The 13,367-nt window shown below is 35.2% G+C and overlaps 2 protein-coding genes across 3 annotated transcripts in view; one reads left to right on the top strand and one right to left on the bottom strand.

The window, feature by feature from the left end:
- Positions 1–13,367, bottom strand: part of LOC149380570 (NADH:ubiquinone oxidoreductase, 17.2kDa subunit) — a 48,377-nt gene that overhangs the window by 13,203 nt on the left and 21,807 nt on the right. The window lies entirely within an intron of this gene.
- Positions 2,845–12,775, top strand: LOC149380576 (protein EXPORTIN 1A). The gene is made up of 32 exons (XM_089602290.1): positions 2,845–3,259; positions 3,813–3,929; positions 4,065–4,157; positions 4,284–4,355; positions 4,590–4,697; positions 4,778–4,860; positions 5,309–5,447; positions 5,531–5,599; positions 5,677–5,754; positions 5,940–6,002; positions 6,110–6,154; positions 6,341–6,442; positions 6,534–6,632; positions 6,847–7,050; positions 7,343–7,402; positions 7,912–8,022; positions 8,335–8,432; positions 8,810–8,918; positions 9,065–9,130; positions 9,508–9,606; positions 9,700–9,780; positions 9,956–10,045; positions 10,414–10,499; positions 10,590–10,670; positions 10,769–10,951; positions 11,077–11,143; positions 11,243–11,353; positions 11,456–11,563; positions 11,651–11,788; positions 11,867–12,004; positions 12,075–12,179; positions 12,255–12,775. The coding sequence occupies exons 1-32, from the start codon at positions 3,161–3,163 to the stop codon at positions 12,375–12,377; spliced, it is 3,225 nt and encodes a 1,074-aa protein (XP_089458416.1). The 5' UTR covers positions 2,845–3,160; the 3' UTR covers positions 12,378–12,775.

The following is a 13,367-nucleotide window of genomic DNA, read 5'->3' as shown; positions in this document are numbered from 1 at the left end:
TTTTTTAATACTTGTTTGTTCATTGAAAAACCCTTGATAAATTCTGTATTCATTGTTTACGCCTTCAGTGACTTTCTTGATCGGTCAATTTTACATTTTTCTCACTGGATACTTTAGCAAACAGTTTGTATCTTTTATAATACCAACAAAATCCGAGTCGCGGTACGACATCGATATAACAATATTTTCAATCCTTAGTTTAGATTCGAATGAGTCTGTGATGTGACGCTACTCAAATAAACACCCTAAAGCCTGCCAATAACATCCAAGTAATTGTTATGTTATATCGTACTAAAAAAGTGTTATATATTCTTATGTTTATATACTAACAATAAAAATACCCGCGCGTTACTGCGGTTTGGTTTATGTATTTTTATAATCTTCTATAAGGTAAGTTTGTACGGACAATAAAAAATTACATACATGTAAATTCAAAAGTTACAAAAGGGTATTTTTGTCATTATAATGTAGAATGAATAGTGATTTCGATGTAAATTCAAAAGTTACAAATGGTATTTTCGTCATTACAATGTAGAATGAATAGTGATTTTATACTATACTTTATATATATAATAATAATAATTTTATATACAGATATGATCAGTTAATGGATGTGGTTGAGATAGCTATATGTAGACTAAAAAGAATGTAAAAAATCTCATTGTATAAATTTACGGATATCTGGTTGAAGTTGGCAATCCAGATATTTTTGGATAATCGTGTCATGAATTCATGATAACCCTATTGAGCTGACATAAGCAATTCGAATTTTTTGAATATCAGTGACATTTTATATAATTTATAATTTTGTATAAGGTAATTATGTACGGACAATAAAGAATGACATAAATGTAAATTAAAAAATTAGAAAGGTATTTTCATCATTACACTGTATAATGAATAATGAATTGTTTCTTAGATAAATAGTAAATCCCGCCTCTTATATATATATATATATATATATATATATATATATATATATATTAATAATAATAATTAGATGGATAAAGGTTACAACCATTTATTAAATAATTGGTTTCCATATTTTGCATTGCATTTAAGTAATTAGGAGATAATTGTTTTGGGCTGGCCTCAATGGGTGACAAATTCATCCTTATCTATTGCTTAAATTTTCATTTTGGATATCAAACAAAGACTACTAATTAATAACTTCATTGATTCCTCTATCTCAATTCATTCATCTTCATCTTTATTATTATAATTATTTTATCATTCTTATTTTAAACTTCAAGAACACGAACCCAAATCATCATTTAAGAGACAAATATGTTTTCCGAGCTCCTCGCTTATGTATTAGATTATGTACTCATTTATCGTACAAATGTGGAAATTTTATGTTGTAATAGATATATATTTTAAATTAATAAAAAAAATAGAGCGTCTAAAAATATTATCGCGAAAACATTTTTTGAATTGCTATATGCTATATTTAACTTTATTGATTATTTAAAATTAAATTATTTATGTAAAAAATAATTTAAAATAATTGTTTTAACAATTATTATTTTAAAAATATTGCACCTGAACAACACTATTTTTATAATTTTCGGAAAATTGGGTAAGATAACAATTCATGCCTTGAATTAGCGGAAGAACATATTATTTACAATGGATTTCTATAGTACTTAATTTTTACTTAGGAACTTTCACTTTTCTCTTCATAAGTATCCCAAACTCTAGTTAATTTTAAAATAAACCCCATCGTCTTAAAGAAAAATGATAAAAAAAAAAGGAAATTACTATACAAAAATTAATTAACAAATAAAAATAAAACTTATTATTGTTATCATTTGATATACTCATATTAAATTTACTAATGACGAAATCTTCTTATATTAACAAGAATAATTTTAAAAATTTATTTATCAAATATCTATATGCTTTTTACAATATATTTTCATGCCGTTAATTTTTTTATTTATTTAAAAACACATCTCTAAGAAAAATTGACAACAATAATATCATTTGTTTGTCATTTACCAAATCAACCAAAACTCAAATGTTGACACATTTAATACCAAACCGGTCACGAACTGCAACCAGTTCGTGACCAATGTGTCGAAATCAACTCGACCGGTTTGGTACTAGATGTGTCAATATCTGAGTTTTTATTGATTTTTTGGTAACTGATAAAGAATTGGTTTTATTGTTGTCAATTTCCCCATCCCTAAGAGTCCTATATCTTTCTTAAAAAAAAAGAGTCCTATATCTATATTAAAAATTTATTTGTTCATTTTATCTACTGATTTTGTTATTTAGAAATTCACACGTTGCCCAAAACTGTATATTGTGTATAAATTATGAAAAGTTAGACATATAGTCTATTAAAATCTCTTACATTAAATTCATTGTCAAAGATTTTAAAAATAAAAAATAGTTTGAACTACGCAAAATGCATCCGCTATATTATAATAAAAGTAGGCATAAATTAGATATTTTTTAATATTTAAATAATTAAACTATAATTTTAATTGACAATAATTATTTGACAATTTTATACAAAATTTTCTATAAATTAATAGTGGATTTCTAGGTTCTTGAGTTTTTAGTTAGTTATTAGGATCTCCATATTGATAATCAAAGGTTTTGCTTCTTTTATCATCCACTTTTCTTGTTTTTCGTTTATACCCCAAAACATAGTTTAATTCGAAATGAGGCCCCACTGTATCACATAGAAATTATAAAAAAAGAGGGGGAAGATGAGAAGGCGTGAAAAATACAAAGAAATCCCTTAATTATAATAAAAGAAATAAAATAAGAATAAAATACCCCCTTAAAAAGCCGTTCATTGTTTTCTCTCTCTAGAGACTCTCTCTAGAAAGAAACTCTGCTTCATTTTCAAGCTAAGCTGTCTTTTATTTCCCTCTTTGTGCACTCTCTCCCACTCTCCTTTCTCTCTCTATAAATTCACACCTTTTTTCTCTTTTGATTTCTTCCCCCTCTCTCTCTCCACATATATATATAAGTATAATCCCTCAACTTTCGTCCGGTCTCTTTCTCTCTCTAGAATCCGCCATCTCACTCTCGCTACCCTAGGGTTTTGGTCACTCCACTTTCGCTCCGACTCTGGCTTTCTAGGGTTTAGTGTTACCAAGAGTTTGGGTCTTGATTGACCTCGATTTTTTTCATCTTTCTGGTTATGGCGGCCGAGAAGCTTAGGGATTTGAGCCAGCCGATGGACGTCGCTCTCCTCGACGCCACCGTCGCTGCGTTCTACGGCACCGGATCTAAGGAAGAGGTCTGTCTTTTAAAATCTCTCAACCGATTTCCATTCTCAATTCAAAGCATTTCCGTGTTTGTTTTTTTTCTTCGTTCTAGAACTCGGCGTCGATTTTGTTTTGAATGTGCAACTTTGCGGTGAAGAGAATCGTTTCGCTAGAGTGTTAGTGTTTGAGAGTAGGATTTCTCTATTCGATGCTAGGGTTTAAGCCGCTGCGTTTCTCAGGGTTTAGTAGCCTAGGGACCTCAACCCCTAGACTAGAGAATATGTGTGATTTCTGGTGTGCTCTTTAAAGTTGCCTAGAGAATTGAAAATTGATTATGTTAGGTTTTAGGCTGTGAACAAGAATCAAGATTGATTGACTAAATTGAGTGTGTTTTTCAATTTGCACAGTCTATAATACACTGCCACATTGACGGTTTTCACTGCATTTAACATATTAAGTTGTGGTGTTATAGAATTGAAACCGAGTTCCGAATTGACTTGCGATTCTTGGCTTCATGCGATTGATTTTATTTTTTATATGAAGTTGCCACTAACTTAATTTATTTGCCTCATCTTGTGGAAGCAGAGGACAGCTGCAGACCAGATCCTACGGGAGTTGCAAAATAATCAGGACATGTGGCTCCAAGTTGTTCACATCTTGCGAAACACAAAGAACCTGAACACCAAGTTCTTTGCTTTGCAGGTCGGTGCATTACTTAGTATAACAATCTGTTAGTGACTCAGTTTTCATCAATCTTTGACGAGGCGTTTTCCCCCTCTTAATATCGATATTTTGTTGAACCGGTTCACTGACATATTTGCTTTCATTTGTATGCAGGTTTTAGAAGGCGTTATTAAGTATAGATGGAATGCATTGCCTGTGGAACAGCGAGATGGAATGAAAAATTATATATCTGATGTCATTGTTCAGGTACAAATTTGTTGGGTTGTCTTGGGACAAATTTGAATATAATTAGTTGGAGTGCTTCCTTTTTATAAATTTTGAAGATTCATTTGATTGTAATCTTTATTCTTGTGTTTGATCTGTTTTGTATAGCTTTCAAGCAATGATGCTTCCTTCCGGGCAGAAAGGCTGTATGTCAACAAGTTGAATATCATATTGGTTCAGGTAAAACTCAATTTATCTGATTTTCCCGAGTTAAATTGTTCCTACCGGAGCGAAATACTATTTATGCCTGTTGTTGTATGTGCTATGGATGATCTTTCTGGGTTCTGTTTCGGGGTCAACTATGTGTTCGAACTTGATTGAACAAATGCTATCTCAAATTGCTTGATATAGCATCATTTAAATTCATTGTTCATCACTCCCACAACATAAGAATGTTTAAATTCAAATTTACAGATTCTAAAGCATGATTGGCCAGTGAGGTGGCAAAGCTTTATTCCTGATTTGGTTTCAGCTGCTAAAACTAGTGAAACTATCTGTGAGAACTGCATGGCCATATTGAAGGTGAGATGCAAGTGTTTGCATTTTATTTTTGATTCGCTTTTCAATGCAGTCCTCTAACTTTGCATGTCGTGTTTCCACAGCTTCTCAGCGAAGAAGTTTTTGATTTCTCAAGGGGAGAAATGACTCAAAATAAGATCAAGGAACTTAAACAATCACTGAACAGGTAGTCATTGATGTCTCTCTCTTTTTTTTTTCGTTGGTAGTATCTACACTCCTTTTTTTTCTTCTTCTTTTCTTTTCTTTCTGGAGGGCTTATGATAGTATGTTCTCTGATAAAGATTTGGGTTAGATCTTTCTGGGTGGGTAAGTCATCAGGAATATAGGCTTCCAAGTATTGTTTGATAGGAATTTTCTGTTGCTAATTATTGTATTATGTATGAAGTCGGGACTTTGTTATTCAAACAACAATGTTCTGTCTTAATTTTGATCGTCTTAATTCTGCTGTTTGTTTGTGGCCTCCCCTTTTTGTTTTTGGCAATTCAAGGCACATACAAAAAGATTCTTACATATTTTTCATGATATTTTTCTCTGAGTCAACATGTCAGAACTTACCTTCCAATATCCTGCAAATGTTTACCTTGCTTACTAAGAATATGAATTGTTTATTGCAGTGAGTTTCAACTCATTCATGAGTTATGCTTATACGTTCTATCAGCATCTCAAAGAACTGAGCTTATACGTGCTACATTATCCACATTGCATGCTTTTCTGTCGTGGATTCCCCTGGGTTATATTTTCGAGTCCCCGCTGGTATATCCCTTGCTCTTTCATATTTATTTGAAAACATATTTTCATAAATTAATGTATCTGATTTTCCTGTGTGTGTGGTGCAGCTAGAAACACTGTTGAAGTTTTTTCCTATTCCATCGTATAGGAATCTCACTCTTCAATGTTTGACTGAGGTACGTCTTGTCTGTTTTAGGTGAAATCTTTTTTGAATTATGTCCAGTTTTCATTTTTGGCTGTTCTGATTTTTCAGGTTGCTGCTCTGAGTTTTGGAGACTTCTACGATCAGCAATATGTTAAAATGTACAGTATATTCATGGGGCAGTTACAGGTGAGTCTCGACAAAAATTCTCTTGTTTTTCTTTTGACAATTTGAAGCTCAAATGGCAGTTGACTACATATCTGTACTGACATAACACATCTTTATGGTGGTTGACATAACATATCTCTACCCGAGTTCGTGTTATTCTATTATTGTTAATTTTGTTTCTGATCTTCCAATTGGACTCTGTTCAGACCATTCTCTCTTTCAATACAAACATCCCCGAGGCTTATGCACAAGGGTCTGATGAGGAACAGGTTAGATTTTACCGTGTTTTGAAAATGACTAGTTTCCTTTTTATTAAACTGTAATATCTTATTGTTTTACACGTATCTTATTTTCATTGTTTTTATGTATCTTCCAGGCTTTTATTCAAAACTTGGCTCTGTTTTTCACATCATTCTTCAAGGTAAGATTATTTTCCAGTCCTGAATTATTTGTTCTTGATGTAATTTGGTCTTCATCGTGTATATTAGGACAGTTACTAGATTGTAAGGGATTATATTGCATCATTATTGCCTTCCATTATCTAACACTTTCTGGTTTGGAACAATGGTAAATTCGACTTCCTTATATCAACTTCTCTTGGGTGCAGTCGCACATCCGTGTACTGGAGACCCCTCCCGAGAATATACTGCTCATGGGTCTTGAATATCTTATCAAAATCTCTTACGTCGATGACACTGAAGTTTTCAAGGTATAAAACGTTTCCGACTTTGTCCTATATTCCGTGCTCTTACTGGTGAGATTGCTGAAATCCGGTATCTTATTATTTGACTATGCAACAGGTCTGCTTAGACTATTGGAATTCCTTTGTCTTGGAGCTGTTTGAGGCACAAAATAATATGGAGAATCCCGCGGTAACATCAAATATGATGGGATTGCAGGTACTTCACCAATACCGATTTTCAGATAGTATTAAATGGTGTTTGGTGAAAGTATGATGTGAATTTTAGAAATTGATGAATTAGGATATTGTGGTTTCCGTTTGCTGTGGTTAAGATGGATTTTGGTGCTAGATTATTTTTCATTAGTTTTTTACAGCATAGGCAAAGTGCCAGAGTTACTTAACTCAATCTTCTGTTTGTGTTGAGAAAGCAGATGCCGCTTCCTGGAATGACCGATGGTCTTGGGAACCAACTTCAGCAGAAGAGACGGCTACTGTATGCTGAACCAATGTCAAAGCTAAGAATGCTCATGATTTGTCGCATGGCTAAACCTGAAGAGGTTCTCATAGTTGAAGACGAAAATGGAAATATTGTTCGGGAGACGATGAAGGACAATGATGTTCTTGTTCAATACAAGGTTAGAGTAGTGTAATTGGAGGGATTAGTTCAAGTTTATCAGTAAAATTTACTTGTGTTTCTCAAGTATCCAGATCGTATCAAATACCTACCAAATGATAGACTCGAGTTTCTTCCTCCCATGGTTTCAGCCAGATAAATATTTTTTCAAATTGCAAAATTCATATGAAGCGGTTTTGTTAGATATAGGATGTTGGTTGCACTAACTATAATATTTACTGATCATTCATTGCCTGAGCTTTTAATGTCCTGAATCTCACTCATGCAAAATGTAATTATCTATTGTTGTGCAGATCATGAGGGAGACCCTCATATACTTGTCTCATCTTGACCACGAGGACACAGAGAAGCAGGTAAAGAATTCCATGAGTTGATTCGTTGGACTAATTCTCTAATGGAATAACTAAATGCGGATATACTAGAATTTAAAAGTGATTGAGAAGAAGCTAGTGTGATTACTAGCTCTAATTTAAACCTAATATATTGTTGCTTCCTTGACTTGTATATTTCCCCCTTTTTTTTAACTAAGGTCAGCGACGTGTTTACTAAATATGTGCAGTGTCATTTATGTAGCTCTAACTTCAGAGCTGTTAGTCTCAAGTTTTAGGGTACATATGGAATATATTATTTATTCTATGTTTTTGAAGTAATTCTCGGTTTTATTGTCACACGATTTGATGGAACAAATCACTTCTGTTTTCTAATATTGTATGGGGTAGTCTTTGTGCAGCTAAGTTCCGAGTATGATTCATATTTGCCAAAATTGACACTTCATATTCTTTAGAGCCTTTGTTGAAACTCTTTTTTTTACTTGATTCATAAATGGCCCAATTTAATTGTTTCTTCATTTTGTTTAATCCAGATGTTGAGGAAGCTAAACAAACAATTGAGTGGCGAGGATTGGAGTTGGAATAATTTGAACACATTATGCTGGGCAATAGGTTCTATCTCTGGTTCAATGGTGGAAGAACAGGTAGATTTTGCTATCTGTAGTTTTAGGAAAAATAAACACTGATCCCTGTGAAGATAACATAAGCATCCATCAGTAGTTTGAGGAAAAATAAATACTAATCCTTGTGAAGATAACCTATGGTTTTGTTGTGTGTACATTTTCTGCCTTATTTTAACCAAAAAAATTTCATGATTGGGATGCACATTGTTAAAAGAGCTGGTGTTTTTAGCAATGCCTTTATCTCGCATCACATATTTTTTTTCCTTTTCAATCCTGATCATTGGATCCATCGTTTTTTCTTAGTGACATGTCTTGTGTTGCCTTGTTTTGCAGGAAAACAGATTTTTGGTGATGGTCATTCGTGATTTGCTGAATTTGTGCGAAATTACCAAGGGAAAAGATAACAAAGCTGTTATTGCTAGTAACATTATGTAAGATCTCGTCACTGTTGTAATGGTTGCGCATTTGCATCTATTTTTGTGGTAGAAACGGATACATTAATAAATTTAGATACTTGGCATACCTAGCAATGCGTTATATATATATATATTTATTCTTCCTGATGTTGATTCAGTTATTTCTTGTTTATCCGTATACAAAAGATGCCCCGTAAAAAAGTAATGAAATTTTCAGACTAAATAGAAGTGCACGAGGATGGTGATTCCTTAATTTTAATACTGAAATAAAGTAATTTTTTTTAAAAATTATTAGATGATAACGAACATGTATCTTCGACAAAAATATTAGTTCCCCTCTCCTTTGTTATTTTGGTCTTCGTTTCCCTCCAACAATTGATCTTCTTTCACAGGTATGTTGTGGGGCAGTATCCGAGGTTTCTGAGAGCGCATTGGAAGTTTCTAAAGACTGTAGTGAACAAGTTGTTTGAGTTCATGCATGAAATACATCCTGGAGTTCAGGTACTATAATTTTCTTAGTGAAGTTTATATACTTCTGATACATATGTAAGAAGTTACTTTTTTTTTTTCATCTTTGAATGCTTTTTCTTGGCTTTTTATCTTTCTCTCTCGAGTGTGTTTAAAATTTATTTGTCAATACATTTCAGGATATGGCCTGTGATACTTTTCTGAAGATTGTGCAGAAGTGTAAGCGTAAATTTGTAATTAATCAGGTAATACATACTTGTGTTTATTTTTTTAGAGAGACCAAAAGTAATATTGAATATTGATAGTAAAAAGAAGGAAAAGATGACAAGAAATCCTCAATTATAAGGAAAAAAAATTAGAAATATTAGATAAGGGTACAGGACCAGACCCTGATGACGTCGGAGAACCTTTAAGCTGCACTACCTTAACATAAAGATAAAGCTACAATAGGAATCCTCAACTACTTTATTCTGTGATAATATATGAAAGCAATGGAACCACTCGTTTTAATTAATTGCGCGTATATACAGCTTTGAGAGTTCTGTAATGAGAAACTGAAGTGGCGTATGTAGTTTTAAATCTTAAATCTTTTTTTACCAAAAAAATTTGCTTTTAATTTCAGGTTGGAGAAAGAGAACCTTTTGTATCAGAACTTCTGACAGGTCTTGCAACAACTGTCGCTGACCTCGAACCTCACCAGATCCATACATTTTATGAATCTGTATGTTTTCTTGTGTTCCTGGCTTTGCATTTATATTTTCTCATATCTTTTATGAACACACAAACACAAAGGTGAAATGGTTGTTTATCTTAGGTTGGCCAAATGATTCAAGCGGAACCTGATCCTCAGAAGAGAGATGAGTATCTGCAGAGGTTAATGGCTCTTCCCAATCAGGTTGGTCCAGTTTCTACTTCGTCAGTTTTCACTAATAGGCAAAGATAAATGCTCCTTTTTTTTTTTTTTTTTTTTTTTTTTTTTTTTTGTCTAAATTCAATTATACTGTAATCATGGTGTTGAAGAAATACAAGTTGTGAGGATTGCTGTAATTTTACCATTATGTTCTGTACAGAAATGGGGTGAAATTATTGGCCAGGCTCGCGTAGCTGCTGATTTCTTGAAGGATCAAGATGTGATAAGGACGGTGTTGAACATATTGCAGGTGCGGCATTAACAACCTTTAACTAAGATTTCTACTGGTTTAACTATATACAAACGAAAGATATTAACCGATGTTCAATTGTTTGCTCTTGCATCGAGGTACTGCATGAGTTTATTGCTCCCTACATCTATTTGAGGCATGCTTTATTGTTTTGATTCGTAGGTAAATTATTTTGGTTTATTGTTTAATGTGGATCGCGAGATAGAAAAGTTGGAAAAAAGGGCAAAACAGAAATGCCTACTTTCTCAAATCTTGTTTTTATATCTCAAATAGATTCCCTAGTCTCTGTTCTTGCCACTCAGGAATTCGTTAGTTGGTTTCAGTGTTCCATGGGGATGAGTTTAATTAAGCAAGTTCTAACTTTGCAGACAAATACAAGTGTTGCCACTTCTCTTGGAACATATTTCTTATCCCAAATTACCACAATTTTTCTGGACATGCTTAATGTGTACAGGTACGTCTTTGTTGGGTTGATTTATTTATTTATTTATTTTTAAATTTATCCGATTTTTTTTGTTCTTGACATAAACAAATTGTTCAACAGGATGTACAGCGAGCTTGTATCTAGCAACATTGCAGAAGGGAATGCCTTTGCATCTAAAACGTCATATGTGAAGTTGCTGAGGTTTGATCCACCACGAATTTTGCTATAAAGTTTGGTTGCATTTGCAGATGGTTCTTAAGTGTGATTATTTATCCTTCATTTGCTTTTTGTGGAAGCAGATCAGTGAAGCGGGAGACTCTTAAGCTGATTGAGACTTTCTTGGACAAAGCAGAAGAGCAGCCTCAAATAGGAAAACAATTTGTGCCCCCGATGATGGATCCTGTTCTAGGAGATTATGCCAGGAATCTGCCTGATGCTCGGGAATCTGAAGTTCTGTCCTTATTTGCCACAATAATAAACAAGTACACTGCCCCTCTATCCTTCACCGGCAATATATGTTATTTCAAGGATTTCTCACTCCTCTGATTGTGCAAAATTAACATGGTTTCTTCAATTGATTTTGCTTATTTTCTTCACCTCGTTTCAGGTACAAAGCGACGATGATTGATGATGTGCCTCGCATTTTCGAAGCAGTCTTTCAGTGCACCCTTGGGGTGAGTATTTGATCGCCCATCTCATAAATATCTTCGTTGCCCTCATGCTTTTAATAGTTTGCTGTTCTCTAACGTTTATTGCATGCTTTGTTTCTGCAGATGATTACTGCAAATTTTGAAGATTATCCCGAGCATCGCCTCAAATTCTTTTCTTTACTTCGTGCAATCGCAACACATTGTTTCCCAGCATTGATTCGCTTGTCGGGAGAGGTTTGTGTTGAATTATATTTTGCTTTGGTATATTGTATCAATCAAGTTATGTGTTCTGCCTCTTTGTTCCTCGCTAATAGATCTGATTTTGGTACACCTCAGCAACTGAAGCTTGTCATGGATTCAATAATTTGGGCTTTCCGACACACGGAAAGAAATATTGCTGAAACAGGGCTCAACCTGCTACTGGAGATGCTGAAGAACTTTCAGGTTCACCTTTTTGTCCACTGTTGCTTAACTCTCATATGATTGATTTATGACACCAACTTTTTTTTTTCTTCTTCTTCTTTGCTATAGAATTCGGAGTTCTGCAATCAGTTTTACCGTACCTACTTTTTGAATATTGAGCAAGAGATATTTGCTGTGTTGACGGACACATTCCATAAGCCCGGGTTCAAGTTGCATGTTTTGGTGCTTCAACATCTGTTTTGCCTGGTATGTTTCTTAGTGCTATATATATATATGTAGTTGTGCGCAGATTTAAGAACAAGTGTGACGAAGAGAGTTTTGCAGGCGGAGCACGGTGCTTTGACGGAGCCTTTGTGGGACGTGACAACGGTTTCGTATCCGCATCCAAATAATGCGATGTTTGTTCGCGAGTACACCATTAAGCTCTTGAGTACCTCATTCCCCAACATGACTTCAGCCGAGGTACAAATCTCTTGTGTTTTCTCGCTTGAAAAATATAACAGCAAATTGGTATTTAATATGGCTACTTCAGGTCACTCAATTTGTGAATGGGATGTTTGAGGCAAGGAACGACCTCTCTGCATTCAAGGACCGTATCCGTGACTTCCTTGTCCAGTCTAAAGAATTCTCTGCCCAGGTAAGGATTGCTGTGTTAAATATGTCACTTACAGAGCCTCACGAATATGTATATGTATGTGTATATATGGTGCAGGACAACAAAGATCTTTATGCGGAAGAGGCAGCTGTGCAGAGAGAAAGAGAGAGGCAAAGAATGATGTCAATTCCGGGGCTGATTGCCCCGAACGAGATTCAAGATGAGATGTTGGACTCTTAGAGGCAGAGGCTAATTGGCGACATTTTTCCCGGTCACCCACAACACAGCCCACCTACCCGTGATTTGGTGGTGTGCTTGAAGAATGAAGATGGTGGCGTTAGTAGAGCAGACCAATGGTTCTGATTTGATTTCAGAGGATAAGAGACCCCCATTAATATATAAATATATAGGCACTCATTGGTATTAGAACGTATTCACATCGATGAATCTGTCGTGTGTTAGGTGTAATCTATTCTAACCTGGCTGAGTTGTGCAGAAATTTAAATTTCTTTCTCGCTATTTATTCTTAGCAGCATAAATGGGTGTTTTCATATTTTTTTTTTTGTTGGTGTTGGATATTTGGACGTACATGTATTTTTTTGTTGGTTTTAATAGATGGCTTCTTCTTTTTGTTTGCATTATTTCTTGCAATCAAGTGCCTTGTTGTAAGCATTTAGTAGAGTACAGTAAGGGCGAGAGAGGGTCGTCAGGGTTTGGTGATAATGTGAACCAGCTTGTGGAAGTTGGCGGTGGGCCCAAGGGCGAGAGCGGCTGGGTTGCTGAGTTTCCTTGCTCGTGTGGCCTCAGAAACATGGGCAGCCAATGTTCAAGGGCTTGCCCCAGAAGGACATGGGCACTCCTCCGCCGATGCTCTCCAGCACCGAGAGTTCCAGCCGCAGTAGGTCACAAACACTCCCACCGCTTCGTGCCTCAGTATCCCCCGCCCTTCCGTTGCCCCTCAGCGACCACACAAAGGGGACCCCGCTTCCTTCCAATGCCTCTTCCTCCGTTGAGTCGCGTGTCATGACCGGCTCGTCACTAAGCTCAAGTTGAGGTAGGCGAGTCATGACTGGCTCGTCAAGCTCTTCGAAAGAGTTTATGAACACGGCGGCGGCTCGGAGAAGAAGGGGTTGATGTGAGTGAGGACCACTTCGGGCGTCAAGTCCGCGAGCATGGGCCCTGACGGCGCCAGCGGCCCAAAAGGGGACCCACGGCACTCCCATGTCACCA

This window comes from Urtica dioica, chromosome 12 (assembly GCF_054948205.1).
Source record: "Urtica dioica subsp. dioica isolate 48M chromosome 12, U.dioica_male_clone48M_v1_H2, whole genome shotgun sequence".
Lineage (NCBI taxonomy): Eukaryota > Viridiplantae > Streptophyta > Magnoliopsida > Rosales > Urticaceae > Urtica > Urtica dioica.
The sequence above is the reverse complement of the archived record's forward strand: the minus strand, read 5'-3'. Positions and strand labels throughout refer to the sequence as shown.